This window comes from Pteropus medius, unplaced genomic scaffold (genome assembly GCF_902729225.1).
Source record: "Pteropus medius unplaced genomic scaffold, Ma_sr-lr_union100, whole genome shotgun sequence".
NCBI lineage: Eukaryota > Metazoa > Chordata > Mammalia > Chiroptera > Pteropodidae > Pteropus > Pteropus medius.
In genome coordinates this window covers 5,115,020-5,130,703 of record NW_024349797.1, presented here as the reverse complement: position 1 = coordinate 5,130,703, position 15,684 = coordinate 5,115,020, and the positions used below count along the sequence as shown (strand labels likewise).

General features: G+C 36.7%; 2 protein-coding genes and 1 pseudogene across 2 annotated transcripts in view; 2 read left to right on the top strand and 1 right to left on the bottom strand.

Moving 5' to 3' along the window:
* Positions 1-9,179, top strand: part of SNW1 (SNW domain containing 1) — a 26,892-nt gene extending 17,713 nt beyond the window's left edge. Inside the window, exons 7-14 of the mRNA XM_039883929.1 lie at positions 30-99; positions 768-833; positions 2,585-2,701; positions 3,353-3,494; positions 5,803-5,899; positions 7,580-7,697; positions 8,262-8,425; positions 8,505-9,179. Of these exons, the coding sequence (XP_039739863.1) occupies positions 30-99; positions 768-833; positions 2,585-2,701; positions 3,353-3,494; positions 5,803-5,899; positions 7,580-7,697; positions 8,262-8,425; positions 8,505-8,703 (973 nt within the window). The 3' untranslated portion in view covers positions 8,704-9,179. The remainder of the gene's footprint in view (positions 1-29; positions 100-767; positions 834-2,584; positions 2,702-3,352; positions 3,495-5,802; positions 5,900-7,579; positions 7,698-8,261; positions 8,426-8,504) is intronic.
* On the top strand, positions 1,501-1,619 carry LOC120619899 (uncharacterized; annotated as a pseudogene).
* Positions 9,176-15,684, bottom strand: SLIRP (SRA stem-loop interacting RNA binding protein). The gene is made up of 4 exons (XM_039883930.1): positions 15,243-15,684; positions 12,472-12,530; positions 9,749-9,856; positions 9,176-9,283 (listed from the first exon to the last, which is right to left on the bottom strand). Exons 1-4 carry the CDS (start codon positions 15,337-15,339, stop codon positions 9,212-9,214), a joined length of 336 nt encoding a protein of 111 aa, XP_039739864.1. The 5' UTR covers positions 15,340-15,684; the 3' UTR covers positions 9,176-9,211.

Genomic DNA, 15,684 nt, shown 5'->3' with positions numbered 1-15,684 from the left:
CTCTAGTTGTGCTTTGATTTATGCTTCAGGATTAATAAGAAAATTCCCCGAGGACCACCTTCTCCTCCTGCACCTGTCATGCATTCTCCTAGCCGAAAGGTAATTTTGCTGTAGTGTAAAATCATATTTGTACTCAGGATTATTAATTTTATAAATAATCTCCCATAAAGTCTAGATGCCTGTACAAGTATATTTCACCATTACTTGCTTATTGTTTTCTTTTTCAATTTGTTTTTCAAGATCAAATAGGGACCCACTCAAGACTATAATGTGTAGTTCCAGAGTGCTTGTGAAAATGTATGTAAAATATTAGCTATAAGTTTATTATTACCCTAACCCCTGCTTTTAACGGAATGAACAGGGTTTGCTATTTGACATGAAGGATGTTGTCACAGTTATAGGAAGTGAGTACCTGGGATCATTAGGTCTCTGATAATTTGAGTGGCTTTTTTTAATTATGTTTTATTACCGACTAAAGGACAAGTTTTCATCTCAAAGAGGTCACACATCAATTTAAATATGGAAAAATATTAGCCAGCATTTATAAATGTCAAAAATAATTTATAGATTACTTTTCATTTTTTATATTAAAGTTATTTCTAAAATTCATGGTAAGAGAAACATTAGTATATAGTACTACCAAACAAATGGAATTTAAGCCTTTGATTACATTTATCCATATTTCTGCCTTTGAAGAAAAAGATCGTGCTTGGGATTTTAGCTACACTATAAATCTAAAAATGTCTTTTCCACTCTCCTCAACTCAGATGACTGTGAAGGAACAACAGGAGTGGAAGATTCCTCCTTGTATTTCAAACTGGAAAAATGCAAAGGTAATTAAGTTGTCATAGAATCAGTCTCTTAGTATTAGAACCTACTGGAAAACAACCAGGAAGGAACTTCAGCCTGGGAACTTTAGTTAAAACATCAGTATCTCACTGAGCTGAATATTTTCAAAAAGAACACCCAACATATATGACTTTTCTTTTTTAAAAAATGGAATAGAAATGTTAGTATGCTGGGCACATGAATACCACAGAGATTCTTTTAGTGACTTGTAGTTATTGGAAGCACATAGTGAAGGAATAGGTAGAATACAGTAACAACATATCAGCAAATGATAGTATTTTTTAGAAAAACTCAAATTTATATCTAATAGTATTTTTGAAAGAAATTAAACTATTTAAATAATTGTATAACAAAAGAGTAAATGTTTGGATATATTTAGTGCTTTAATTTTTAAACTATTTGATTTTATATATAACATTGCATGAATGAGCTATTTAAATCCTATATATCTACTAATTTCCAAAGCTTTCTAGAAGTCATGAAGAATCTGAAAATGATGTGGAATAAATTTCCTAATCACTATTTCCTCTTTTCCCCCAAATCATATTTCATGATTCTGTTTTTGATGGGTGAAGGCCACTTTAACCCATGGATTAAATATAAAGTAATCCTTAAAGGAAGTTACGTACTTATCGTAAAATAAAAAGATTGATCTACAGCCATGCTACCCTGAACAAGCCCGATCTTGCCTGATCTCGGAAGCTAAGCAGTGTCGGGCCTGGTTAGTACTTGGATGGGAGACCACCGAGGAAGAACAGGTGCTATAGGTGTAAAAAATAAAAAAAATAAGAGATTGTAAACTGACAAGGTCCTTGCAATCTGTGAGGTCAACCAAGGGTTACCTCGCCTAAAAAATATATAAAAAATAATAATAATTAAAAAATAAAACAAAAAGATTGTTGGGTGATCTGATTTGGGTTGATGAATATGTAGGTAAACTATGTGGTTGCTTGAACTTATTGTGTAACAGTTCTTTGCATTAGGAATAAAGGCCATGGACTTGAGATCAGCATTTGGGAGTCTAGTCAGAAATCTGCAAAAATAAAGCTAAGCCAGAAAGTTGCATGGATATTCAATCATATTTCTTGAATTATTGAAATAGTATGCAAAACTTCAGAACACAGAATCTCAGTTGTCTCTCAAAGTTTTATCTTTTTTCCATTTACTAAAACTAACAAGGTTCTAAGAATCTGACAACTCATTAAAACTGTACAGACTAAACTACCTGTAAATACTATTATTTTAGTGATTTGTTTCACCTTTCTATAACTGTTACACTTACTTGAAGAACAACTATTTAGCTATTTGATAGTCATTTCCTTTTATTACAATCCACAGTTGTTAACATGAGAATCTGTTTTCCCAGAACATGAGCTCTGAAGTCATACTGCCTGAGTTTAGATCCTAGCTCATCCATTTATTAACTATATGTCCTTGGGGACATTACCTAAGCTCTCTGCCTTAGTATCTTTACCTGTAAAATGGAAACAATAGTGTTACCAGCCTTATAGATTTACTGTGAAGGTTATGAGACCATAAACCTGTAAAGTGCTTTAACAGTCCTCCATACAAAGCACTCAGTGTTAGCCACTGTTGTTGTTGCATAATTGTGAAGAAAGATGTAAGAAAAAGAACTTCAACCAAGTGGTTGTCAGAATGGACATATTTAAATCCAATTTTAGGAATCTGTTGTTGCTCTTTTGTAACTGTTATTTTCTGTCTGCTTCCACAACAGGGTTATACGATTCCATTAGACAAACGTCTGGCTGCCGATGGACGAGGACTGCAGACAGTTCACATCAATGAAAATTTTGCCAAACTGGCTGAAGCCCTCTACATTGCTGATCGGAAGGTTTAATTGTTTAATGCTCTTGGATAATTTGTAAATCTATTCTTGGTTACCTAAGTTACCGTTACTTTAGCTACTGTACTGAGTACCTAGAGAGCCTCTCACCTGTGGTATGTGTTCCAGAGATGGGAGGTGCTAGTTGCAGCTCCTTACCTGGTCTCAGCCTTTGTATACTCATGCACACACCCCACCACTGGCAATGTAGCTTCCTTTCAACATTCCAGAATAATGGCTTACTAGGCTGATCCCATTTTGTGAAAATTGCCAGCTGCTGTTACTAGGTTTCATGATTTTCCTCTATTTTGATGTAGATGTCCCCCAAAAGGTCAGTAGCAGGGAAGAGCAAGTAAACATTTTGACAAATTTTTTAGATTGTTTCTAAGAAAACATTAGCAAAACCCATGACTTTCAAGGTTTATTGGGATCATTTTAGTTTTAGCTATTAAGGCATTTCCCATAGTGAAAAAGCTAAATTTGCAGTGTCTTTCAGTCAAACTATCTTTTACTGGGCATTAATCTTTGTTTTAATCAGCATTAACAACTCTGAATTCTTTATAACTGCTCTTTCAAGCCAGACTTTAGTCCAGGAATTAAACGGTAGCTATAATTATTTATCCCAATAGTGTCTTATTTGACATCTGACTTTACTAACAGGCTCGTGAAGCTGTGGAAATGCGTGCTCAAGTAGAGAGAAAGATGGCTCAAAAAGAAAAGGAGAAACATGAAGAGAAACTTAGAGAAATGGCCCAGAAAGCCAGGGAGAGAAGAGCTGGGATAAAAACCCACGTGGAAAAAGGTATTATGACATTCTCATTAATGAATTGACTTTACCTTGTCAATTACCTAAAATATATCTCATTTTAGAAAATCTCTGTTGTCTTTTACTGTATACAAAAGTAGCACATACATATGAAGAAAATATAACTATTTCAGAAATGTAGAAAGAGAAACTTCTGCCATATGAAGCAGAAGAAAATGAAGAATATATATTTAAATGCATCCTTCAGTATGGGAACTACACGGGAAGTTTTTAAAGTTCTGAGCCATATACTTTTAAAAAATGACATATTAAAAACAGGCTTGATTTTCTCGTTTTATTTTTCTTGAAACTTAAGTCCTAGACTAGTACAATTTTATTCATTCAGTTCATATTGAACACCTACTTTGTGCAAGGTTCTCTTCTAGATGCAAGGTCTACTAGACAGGTGGAAGGGGGCATATAATAGTGAACATTTAAGAGAGTGTAGACAAACCAAAAAAAGTTAATCATGGAGTAATAATCTTCTATGGAAAAAAATAAAACAGAAGTGGGATAAAAGTGCCAAAAAGAAAGGCTTGTCAGAGTAGGCCTCACTTCTGAGATGGTAACTTTAGCACAAAAACTTGAAGGAAGTGAGCCCTGTAGATATCTGGAGAAGAATGTTCCAGATAGAAGGAAGAGCGAGTGCAAACACCCTGAGTTGGAAAGATGCCTGGTGTGTCCAAGGAAAAGCAGGGAGGCCAATATGGCTGGATTAGAGTGAGAAAGGAGAGTAACAAATAAAAGCGATTAGGGCAAATAAGAGTAGTGTCTGGATGATGTATGGCTTTTTAGCCATTGTAAGGACATGGCTTTTACTTCAAGTAATGACGGTAGCAGTTGAAGGGTTTTAAGCAGAGTGACATGATCTGACCTATTAGAAGGCCATGGAATGGGCAGGGAAACTGGAACGCTATTGGCAATAATCCAGTGAGAGATGATAATGAGTGGTAGTGAAAACAGGGTCAGATACTGGATGTATTTTGGAGGTAGAGCTGACAAAATTTGCTTATGATTTAGGTCAAAGTATTAGAGAAAAGGAGGAGTCAAGAATGCCTCCAGAACTTTTGACCTGAGCAGGTGGGAAGGATTGAGTCACCATTTATTAATATTGGGAAGACTACAAGATAAAGAGGTTTTGGAGGGAAAGATTAGGAGTTTAGTTGTGGACATGTTAAATTTAAAATAAAGGTGTCGGCAGGCAGTTGGTTATAGGAGTCTAGAGTTCAACTACAGAGAAGTAACTAGGGTTATAAGTAATGATCCAGTTCTTGAATCATATATGAATGACTTGAGACAAAATACAAATACCTGCCTATTGGACACCTAACCACTGAAGGTAATTAGAAGTAAAACTTCCCTATAGCTAAGTTCTCTAAACTGATTTTTAAAAAAAGAGTGGTTCTTAAATGAATTAAAATTTTGAAAAATATTTTGCATATATTAATAAAATTTTGCATATATTAATAAAAACTAACATTTATTGAGTTGAGTACTATGGTAAGCACCACTTTACATGGATCACTTCCTATAATTCTGCAGCAGTCTGATGTAGTGGTACTATTATTGTCACTGTTTTTACAGAAGAGGAGAGCAAGGCTCAGAGTGCTTAAGTAATCTGCACAAGGTCAAATTGGTAATCTGTCATAGAAATAGTATTTGGTAATCTGTCATAGAAATAGTATTTGAATCTAAACAGACTGGCTCTAAAGCTCATGCTCTTAACTACACTATTCCTTCAGGCTGGAGAGGATAGAAAAAACGAAGTTAGACACAAACACAATAGATAGAGATGAAGATACAACCAGCTCCTGTGGACCATAAGTAAAAAGTTCTTTATTCAAAGGCAACCTTTGAATATTATAAGGGTAAATTTATGGATAATTCTTTTTCCTTGATATTTTATTATGAAAATTTACAACACATAGAAAAGTTAAATTATACAGTGAACACCCATATCTTGACCACCTAGATTCTATAGTTAACATTTCTTAAAATGATTAATACAGCTAAATTTGTTTTATCATGTTTGTACCGTCTTTATTCATCATCTTTCAGTCCACCTCACTATGATACATTTCAAAGTAGGTTGAAAACATCAGTATACTTTATCCCAAACCATTAAGTTGCACGCATGATTTTGGAATTCACATTCAAAAATTAAAACAGTACTATTGGATTTAAATTAATTCATGGAAATTTTTAAGGTTAAAGATTATTCTCTTGTTCAAAGTATTAATGAGTAATATAGCAATGAAGTAATTTTCAACTCAGTCATATATGATTCAACTTCATTTCAACACAGAGGACGGGGAGGCACGTGAGAGGGATGAAATCCGGCATGACAGGCGAAAAGAGAGACAGCATGACCGGAATCTTTCCAGGGCAGCTCCTGATAAAAGGTAGGTGCTGTTTGACATAAATACAAACTGTGAAGACTGGCCTTTGTGAACCTTTTAGAGAAGAGGTTTTGTCCACTAAGACCAGGTTTGCTTCTCTCCCTTCCTCTTTAGTTTGATAACTTAATAAATTAGCACTTATTTTCTTGCACTTAACTACCTGTCTTGGCAAAAGAATTGACTATCTCTGAAAGTAATCTTTCTTCCATCACCTCGTAGAGTCAGCCAGAAAAGGAAATTCAGGTCATTTTTATGAAAAGACAACAGTGGATAGAACTGTTCTGGTCTGTTCTAATTTCAAATGTTCCTCTAGACAAGTAATAAGCAGCAGTGCCTCTATTGAGACCCTTTTCCATGCGGAGCACTATACAGAGTACAATGGAGGAGAAAAGCAGGTTTTCTAAGAGGTGAAAATTGACTTCTCATGAGCAGTTTCATTTAAAATTCAGAAAGAGCTATTATATAAAATTGGGAAAATTGACAAAGCACTTTTTTAAAAATCAAAATATAGTTGGCATACAGACAACGCACTCTTAATAAGTACAAACTTGTGTAGAACAAACTAAATACATGTACGGGGACTTGGAATAAAGTAGAGATTGGTGAAGTTTGTGGTTCAGCAAAGGTTGAGGACTGAAATTGCTGAAATGAGGAAATGCTGTAATATGGAGGTAAAATTCTGAATGAGGGTTAAATGCAAATATAAAACATTTTCTTCCCAAATGAGCAGTTTTGCATACTCTCATCATTCTATGAGCTGATACAATCTATTTTTTCAATTTATATTTTAAACATGAAAAAGATTCTTGGTAGTGGTCTTTGTTGTTTAATGGCATATTTCATCTCCCGGGATAAGAGATGTCATGGGGAAGCAGAAAACCTGAGTTTAGAGTTGTGGGTAAATGTACAGTATAAAAGAGAGAGGAATGAAGTCTGACAGTATGCAGTTAATGACACTTTTGGTCTGAAATTCCTAAGCTATAAAAATCAAAGTAGATAAATTGGGCCCTTAAAACCGGTAAAGTGGCTGTGAGAATTGATAACATAGAAAAGCAGTAAACTTGTGATTGGATGAAAATCAAATTGTCTGTAGAATCATTTTAAGACCTGAGCTTCTAGTAAAATAAATGATGACAGTTACCATGGTTTCATTGCAGTTTGATTGCATACATACTGAAACATCAGGGAAATTAATCTGTTGAAAATCATGCTGAGTAATCCAGTCATTGACATGTTTTTCCTCACAATTCTAATAGGATAAAATTACTAAATGTGGTTAGGTAGAAAAACTGATTCTAGCTTATCGAAAATGATTCATATGATACATCTAATTTGTATCCAGGCCCCCCAATCCTCATATAATAGCAAATATAGACCATAGCAATTTCCTATCTCAGCATGCATTGTAAGGTGATTGCTTGTATTAAAGATTTCTGTGTCAAGAATGAGTCTCTCAACAGTTCTCAGCTAACAGGAGGGTCTAATTATAAAACTACCTATTCTAATAATCACATATCTGAAATGCTAACCCACTTATGCATTACCGGGGAATATATATTCACAAGGTGTTAACAGGACATAGTCATTTCCTTTGCTTCCGAGATTGATTGTATTTTTAAGTTAAGTTGAAATTCAGCTCATCTGTGAAGAGTTTTCAGTTAGTGGCATTGTATTCCAAAACAGGTCGAAACTTCAGAGAAATGAAAATCGAGATATCAGTGAGGTCATTGCTCTTGGTGTGCCCAATCCTCGGACTTCCACTGAAGTTCAGTATGACCAAAGGCTCTTCAACCAGTCCAAGGTACAGCAGAAATAGCATCTTAGGTGTTATGAATACTGATCCTCAGAGAAAAGATAATCATATCATAGATTTGGATTAGCCTAAGGTATGCTAGCATGATGCCAAAAAAATTGGAAGTTGCATGTTGTAATTTAAAAGACAAGTCAGATAAAACAACTCTGATTTTTGACTTGTTACAGCTGGCTAAGATTTGAGACACTAGTGCAAATGAAAGAAATTAGGTTATAAAACTTTACATTTCTTTCATCTTTTTGCCACTATGTCTATACAAATGGAAATTGTCTAGTACCTGCTTATACTAATATCCCTCAATTTTAAAGACAAGTCACTAAAGTAGTCATACTTGTTAATAAATGTTATTTAACCTAAGGTCCCAAAGGTGATATGAACAAGTTTATGGGCTTTGTGAGTTTTTTTAATGAACATCTTTTTAATTTGCAGTTTAGGTTGTTGAAAATGTGAGCTATAAATGAGCAAGCACTTACTCTTCACATGAATATATTCAGATTCAACTTTTAATAAATAATAATGTATATATTTTTTTTATGTCCTGTTTTTCACTAGGGTATGGACAGTGGTTTTGCTGGTGGAGAAGATGAAATTTACAATGTTTACGATCAAGCCTGGAGAGGTGGTAAAGATATGGCCCAGAATATTTACAGGCCCAGTAAAAATCTGGACAAGGACATGTATGGTGATGACCTAGAAGCCAGAATAAAGACCAACAGGTACCAAGGCACATAGCTCAGTTTCAGTATTCACGCCAGTGAAAACAAGTGGTTCATAGTCCTTTCTCTTTTTCCATAGGTTTGTTCCCGATAAGGAGTTTTCTGGTTCAGACCGTAGGCAAAGAGGTCGAGAAGGACCAGTTCAGTTTGAGGAAGATCCTTTTGGTTTGGACAAGTTTTTGGAAGAAGCCAAACAACATGGTGGCTCTAAAAGACCCTCAGATAGCAGCCGCCCCAAGGAACATGAGCATGAAGGCAAGAAGAGGAGGAAGGAGTAGATATACCTCTCTTCAGAGTGAATGGACTATTATCCATAACCCTAATGATGTAGTTCATATGGGGGAACACTTTGTAAATGGTCAGGATAAAAACCAAATCTGGGTGTTAGACCCCAGCGCTTTTTATTACGGGAGAAAGGGCGGGATGGAAAATTCTACTTTGAACTATTTAGTTTTTTTTAAAGAGTGGGTTGTTTATGCTTCTCTCACCTTGTGGCATTTATAGAACATAGTGCCCCACACATGATTTAAGACCACTTCCTTTTGTGTGACCTTAGTACTTTGGGGTTAATATTTTGTGTAAGAACAACTGCTTATGAATAGTTATCCCAACCACAGTGAGAAGGATGTTCACATATTGGAACTGTCCTGCCAAATGATGTTTGCCCCATTGTGTTCTATTTTAATTTGGAGTGGAGAAAATAAGCTCTTGCTTGGTGCAACTATTTGTTTCAAATAAAAACATTTAGACAAAATTTTCAGTTTTTTTTAATAGGCAGTAATAGTCTCAAAAATATTTCTCTTCATCAGATGTTTGATCCCCTTGCAAAACTTTTGGTCTTTGAGCTTGAACGTGGAGCTGAAAAAATCAAATAAGCACTGTAAAGAAAGGCAAGGTCTGCAAAAACATTAAAACTGAAAACTGCCACTTTAAGACTGCCTTTTTATTAGGGAGTCAGCACCAATAAGTCAAGAGAATTTTGTTCTTTGTTCTTAAGACTCCCTGAACTTCAATTACAAATTGTAAATCAGTTTGACCCAAGGTCACAAAGTAGAAAAGCCAGGATTTCAACTCCAGTCTCCCTGACTTGTAAGCAGACTGCTGTTTCCACTGCTCCGTGTTACATAAGCTTGCTAATAACCATTACAATCTTCTTGTACTTCCCTCCCCAGACCTCTCAGAACTGGGCACTCTACTGCTACCACCATTCCTTAACAAACATTAAGGCAGCCTCAGTTACAAATCCTAAAGTCTCTGTCATTCCACACTTCTGACCTAATTGATATGCAGAAAATTCATGATATGATATAGAAAAATATTTACCTTTACTCCATCAATAACATGGTTTTCCTGTTGTAGTGCATTCTGAAGTTCTTCTTCTGAAGAAAAATGAATCCAGCCCATACCTCTATGAAAGCCAGTCTCTTTGTCCTAAAAATTCAAAATTTAAGAAAACTTGAATCATGAACCTGAAAATGTTTCCCATGAGCTCCAAATCAAACTACCAACTTTCTCATCTGCCCAAAATGGGATAAAAGACATTTTACTGTCCATAACCTTGCTTTAATATGTATTCACCCTCCTAGTTACCCAAAGCTTAATCTCTACATTATTCTTAACATTCTCTTTGCTTTTCTGCTGCCATTGAAGTAAAATATCGGAATGAGCTTTCTGTGTCATTCTCGATACAAACCGCACTAACAGCAGTAGTCAAGGGAAATTTTAATCCCATAAAAAAGTACTCTCGTTTCTAACTTTCTCACTTCTAGACACTAGAAAACTAAACTTTAAAACCTAGTTGCATTTCTGGCAATTTCTATGACCACCCTCATCACCACCATTACCATTATCACATGTTCCTAATGAAAAACAGGAAAAATATATCTATTATCCTTATTTACCTAGTTCCAGACCTGTGGTTAATTTAAGCAATCTTGCTACTTTAACTTGTGCAAAAGGCAGAGTGCATATATCAGTCAAGCTTATACATCAGCATATGTAGAAAAAATTCTAGTGTGCTTGCATGCAACTGCCCCCCTACCCTCCCCACCAGCCCTAATATGTAAACGACAAATGACAAGATGTCACTATTCAGTGCACATCATCAGTCTTATTACAAATTTATGTTCTGCTCTGCACCCCTAAAAAATTCTTAGAGTGCCCCTATATTTCAAAGGTAACTTAATAAGTATTAACTGATAACAAGGAAAGTTTCTGGTAATATGCTAGTGATTCACTCCTTACCTCAGGCAACAAGACAATTTCTAAAGCACTTTCTACCTCCATATGACCATTTCCATGAGTAAAAGCCTTAAAAATTTGTGTTAAAACTTAGACATGCTACATCTAAGACAGGGATCTGGATTTCCAATTTGAGTACAATGAACTTAACTAGAAACTAATTTTTTTCCTGTTATATTTTGTTTTACCAAGAATCAAAGCCTATTTTTAAGATCTGTTAACTCCAGGACCTAAATTATTTTGTTTATACTTTTAAGAGTGAAATGACAACCAAGAAACAGCTGTTAATTTTTTTTTGTAGAAACTTTTCAAGAAATACCAATTTCATACTCTTTGTAAAATTATAGTTTTTAAGCATATAGAAATATTTTCATGTCCATAATACACATGCCTCATTCTTTTAGTCAACAGTATAAAATTCCACTGTATCAATGAATATATAATCCCACTAATGAAGTTAGGTTCTTTCCAGTTATGAAATTATTAACGCTGCTTTGAATGTTTTGACCACACATTTCTGTAGAATAAATTCCTAGAAATGGAATTGCAAATGCAAATCAAAGCAAATGCAAATTCAAAAATGAAGATACCCATTAAATGTCAGTTTCCCTACACCTTCACTGGCATTAGAGATGAGTAATCTGTTAGATTTTGGAAGGCAAGTAACATTAAACCAAGAATTAAGAACTTAAGATAATTTGGGTTGATATTTTACCACAGCCTTTTCAGTCCATAAGGAAAAAAGGGGTAGTATTAGTGAAGGGTGTGTAAACTATGTGTACTCACATCCCACCCCCAAAAAATCAGTAATTCTAGAAAGCCCACAGAAAATACAGCCTGGGATAAAGTAGAACAAATTCTATATTGATTTCTAAACCTTCACGAGAAAGCACATTTATTACATTTAAACATGAAAATACTTTTAAAAAAGGACTCAATGAAGATAAAGGTTAAAATGCATATTCTCCATCAATAAGTTTTATGATAAAACTATCCTTCACTATCTCAACCATTATAACACTGTAGTAAGCAGAACTGTAAAACGGCCCCATGGTCTCCACATGTGCCATTGTATTACCCCCTGTATAACCCCTCCCCTGAGTGTGGAAGGGACCTGTGACATGCTAACCAAAAGAAGATGGTGAAAGTGATGGGATGTTACTCCCTTGATCAGGTTATAAAGGATGGTGATGGGGTGTCACTCCCATGACCGCATTATAAGACTGCCTTAGCAGACTGGAGAAAGAAACTCCCTTGCCGATTTTGAGGAAGCAAGCCGCCATGCTGGGAAATAGCCTACAGAGAAGCCAGGTAACAAGGAACTGTGGGCAGTCCCTAGGATCTGAGAGCAGCCTCCAGCTGAAAGCCAGCAAGAAAGCAGACACCTCAGTACTACAGCTGAAAGAAAATTCTGCCAACAACCTGTAGGAGCGTGAAAATCAATCTTTGCCAGTTGTGCCTCTGATAAGACCAAAGCCCCGGCTGAGTGAGGACCCAGCCAGGTAGTTCCCAGACTCCTGATCGGCAGAAACTGTGAAAGAATATAGGTGTGTTGTCTTGAGTCATTAAGTGTGTAGTAATTTGTTATGCGACAATAAAAAACTAACACAAATGACTAAGATAAGGGTTTTTTTTACCTTTTAATCAGTATCATCCATAATTTTAGAAATCTTTTAGAATTTAGAAATTTTAAAACTCTGAATAGCTTCACTCCATTAGACATTCAGATAAGTTGATATGCTTTGACAAAATTAAAAATTAGAGGATAACATTAATACTTTTTAAAAATATAAACTAATACTCACAAAAGGTAGAGTGCACTTTCGTACATGGCCAAATTGTGCAAAGTGTTCTCTCAGCTCACCTGTATAGGAGAAAACATGTCAGTAATTTTATCTGCCCCTGCCTAAACTGCAACTATTCTTCTTCAAGTCCCAGGCCAAAAGTAGATAACAGATTTTGTATCCTCCATCCTAGATTGTAGATAGAAACAAAAAGGGGTCCTAGAGCCTCAAACTTGTGAACAAGAGCTACTTTGCATTTCCTAAAGCCTTAAGATTTAGGAGGCACCCTGGTATTGACTATAAAGCTGCAATGTACCAGATTTGGGGAGGTGATGGGTTGGGGATATGGATAAATTGCTGAGTTGACTGTAGTCTTCATCCCCACCAAATATTGAGTGTGTTCATCATACCAGGTACTATACTAGGTGCATGGATTATAATCCCTATGAGAAGATCACACAGAAGACAATTACAGAGTGTTGCTAGCTACATTAGAGATTTTCAAATAAAATCTCAATTTACTTGCCTTTCATAATTTAAAATTTGCACTTGGTTAAACAGTTGGTTTTCTAAAATTTGTTAGGTTGACCTTACCTACTCTTCCTGACTTATTTCCCATGGCAGGCTCATAGTTACTCTCCATTAGAGCAAATGAGATTCTATGTATCCAACTTGTGGATTCCCATCTTTGCACATCATTCTTTTCTCTTGATAATGTGGTAATCCTATCTGGCCCTGCCTAAACAACTATTTTTCAAGACCCAGGTCAAATATTATTTTATAAGACAATGTATTAGCACTATGAGGCCTCGAGGAGGGACTATCGGTAATCTTACATCAAAAACATCTTTCTCTTCTGAACTATAGTGCCTGTACTTTCACTGATTTACATTTCATATTACTTGCTTATTTCCCCTAGTTCACTTAACCTCATTGGTTCAACAGCAGCCTACATTTGTAGTTGGTAAGTCTCCGCATCCCTACCACTACAGTGTAAGCTTCCTGAGTGTTGAGTCCTCTATGCCCACAGTGATTGATAGATATTTGCTAAACAAATGTCTAGTAATCTTTCGACAACCCACAGGGACTAAATTTCTGAGGAGCTCTAATAGTTGGTCAAACCAGTTGGCAAGATCTGATCTCACATAACATGTTACTGAAGGATAAACAAAAGTGTTAATATGCATGTTTTAAACCAGGTACTAAAAGTTTTAGAACACATTCACTTCCAAAACAAACTAGCTCTGGAAGGTAACCCTTTTCTCAAATTACCTACAATTTTTATGGAAAACCAGCTGCAAACACCAAGAACAATGCCCACCACATAACAGATACTCCTTAAATACTTTCTGAATGAATGAATCGACTGAGAAGCTGTTTCAAGGTGAATGTTATACAAACTCTTTAGAAGGGTTTTAAACCAGCCTGTTATGGTCTGGAATCTCACAATTGCAAGATGTTGGAGAAACCTCTTAGACTTTCCATAGTTTCATAGGGCCTAAGCAAGACATTTTACTGGGCTTGTTCTTCACCCATCACATATAAAGAATAGAACAGAGGTTACTCTTAGTATTTGTGGACCAAATATGATGGTAGGATGGGAAACAGGCACAAACCAATCTGTTTCCCATCCTACTATCATACCTGGGCCACAAAAACTAAATCATCTCTGTTCTATTCTTTTGATTAAGGAGGCTGATCTGATATCTGGATTATCTACAAAAGTGACCATAAGCAAATGTAAAATTGTAAATTGTAAAAATTTAAATTTTAACATCACCAAAATTTTGGAAAACAAATGTAAAAACCTTATCTCAAAAGAGCAGCTGACAAAAATCAATGTTCGTGAGAGACTTCAGTACTGATTACTCCTAATCCTCTATCTCCTGTGTTGGCTTCTCCTATGAGCTTCAATTTTAGTGCTCAAGAAAATAACTATCATTTATTGAGTACTTTCGGTATCTAGCACAAGTATAAGCAGTTTACACATAAACTCGTTTAATCCAATCAACAATCCTACGAGGAATGTTACTGACTCAATTTTATAGAGGATGAAATTGAAGGACAGTGGTGAACCCTTTGCCAAATTACCTTCTATTAGGTTATACAACTATTAAATGGCCAAGTTGGAATTCTAACCCAAGCAGTAGGGCTTCAGAGTGTACTTCTCAATGAATGATATACAATTTCCTCTGTCCAACTGCCTGGCGGAGACCTCACAGGTTTCTCGAACTCAATATATTTAAACTTTACTCTTCATCTTCTTTCGACCTGCTTCTCCTACATTCTAACCACGAAATTCACCAACGCTAAAAACCTGGAAGTCATTCCTCCCTTTCCGTCACTCTGTGCTCTTCCCTCAACACGAAAAACTGTCGACTCTGTTAACGTAAGTGTATCTGATCTCCCTTTTACCATTACCTAGTTCAAGTTCTCACCTTTGAAGTAAATTACTGAAACTGCCTTTTAGCTCGTCTCCTCGCCTCCAATTCATCCTCCTCCCTGCAAGCATATAAATACTCCCTAAATCGTAAATCTTAAAGTTTCCAAGTAATCAGCCTTTCCACCAAATCACCTCGGAAGATGGAAGACCGTGCATACGTGCCCCAAAAGCTCAAGGAACATCCCCACAGGGTTAATTACAAACAAAATTCCTCGCTGCTGATCGGTGAGCTCAAGAGCAAACTCAGCCTCCTGATCCAGCCACACGCTGATTTAAATGCTCCGCGGAAAGCAGAACGCTTGTGGATCGCTTGGACCTAAAAATGCCGCCCCTGCTACGTCTCACTCACTCGAGGCCGCGGTCCAAGGAATTTTTCTGACAAAGGCAATGGGCCGGCCGGTACTCGTCCGCAGAGCCATAGCGCCCCTCACTGCCGAAGCCGCCATCTTTAAGTTAAGGGACCTCCGTGACCTACGGTCGCGGCCCCGGAAAAACCTGCATGATCCGGGGCACGGGAATCTGCATCCGGGCCAGAGGGAGTTGGGCGGTGAGATGGGGAAGATGGCGGCGGCCGTGAGCTCTGTGGCTACGCTAGCGACAGAGCCGGGGGAAGATGCCTTTCGAAAGCTTTTCCGCTTCTACCGGCAGAGCCGCCCCGGGACCGCAGACCTGGGAGGGGTCATCGACTTCTCGGCGGCCCAAGCAGCCCACGGCACAGGACCTGGTGCCCACAAGGTAGGGAGAGAGGAGTGGCGCGCGCCTCCCCAGTCTCGCCTCGTTTCTTGGAGGGG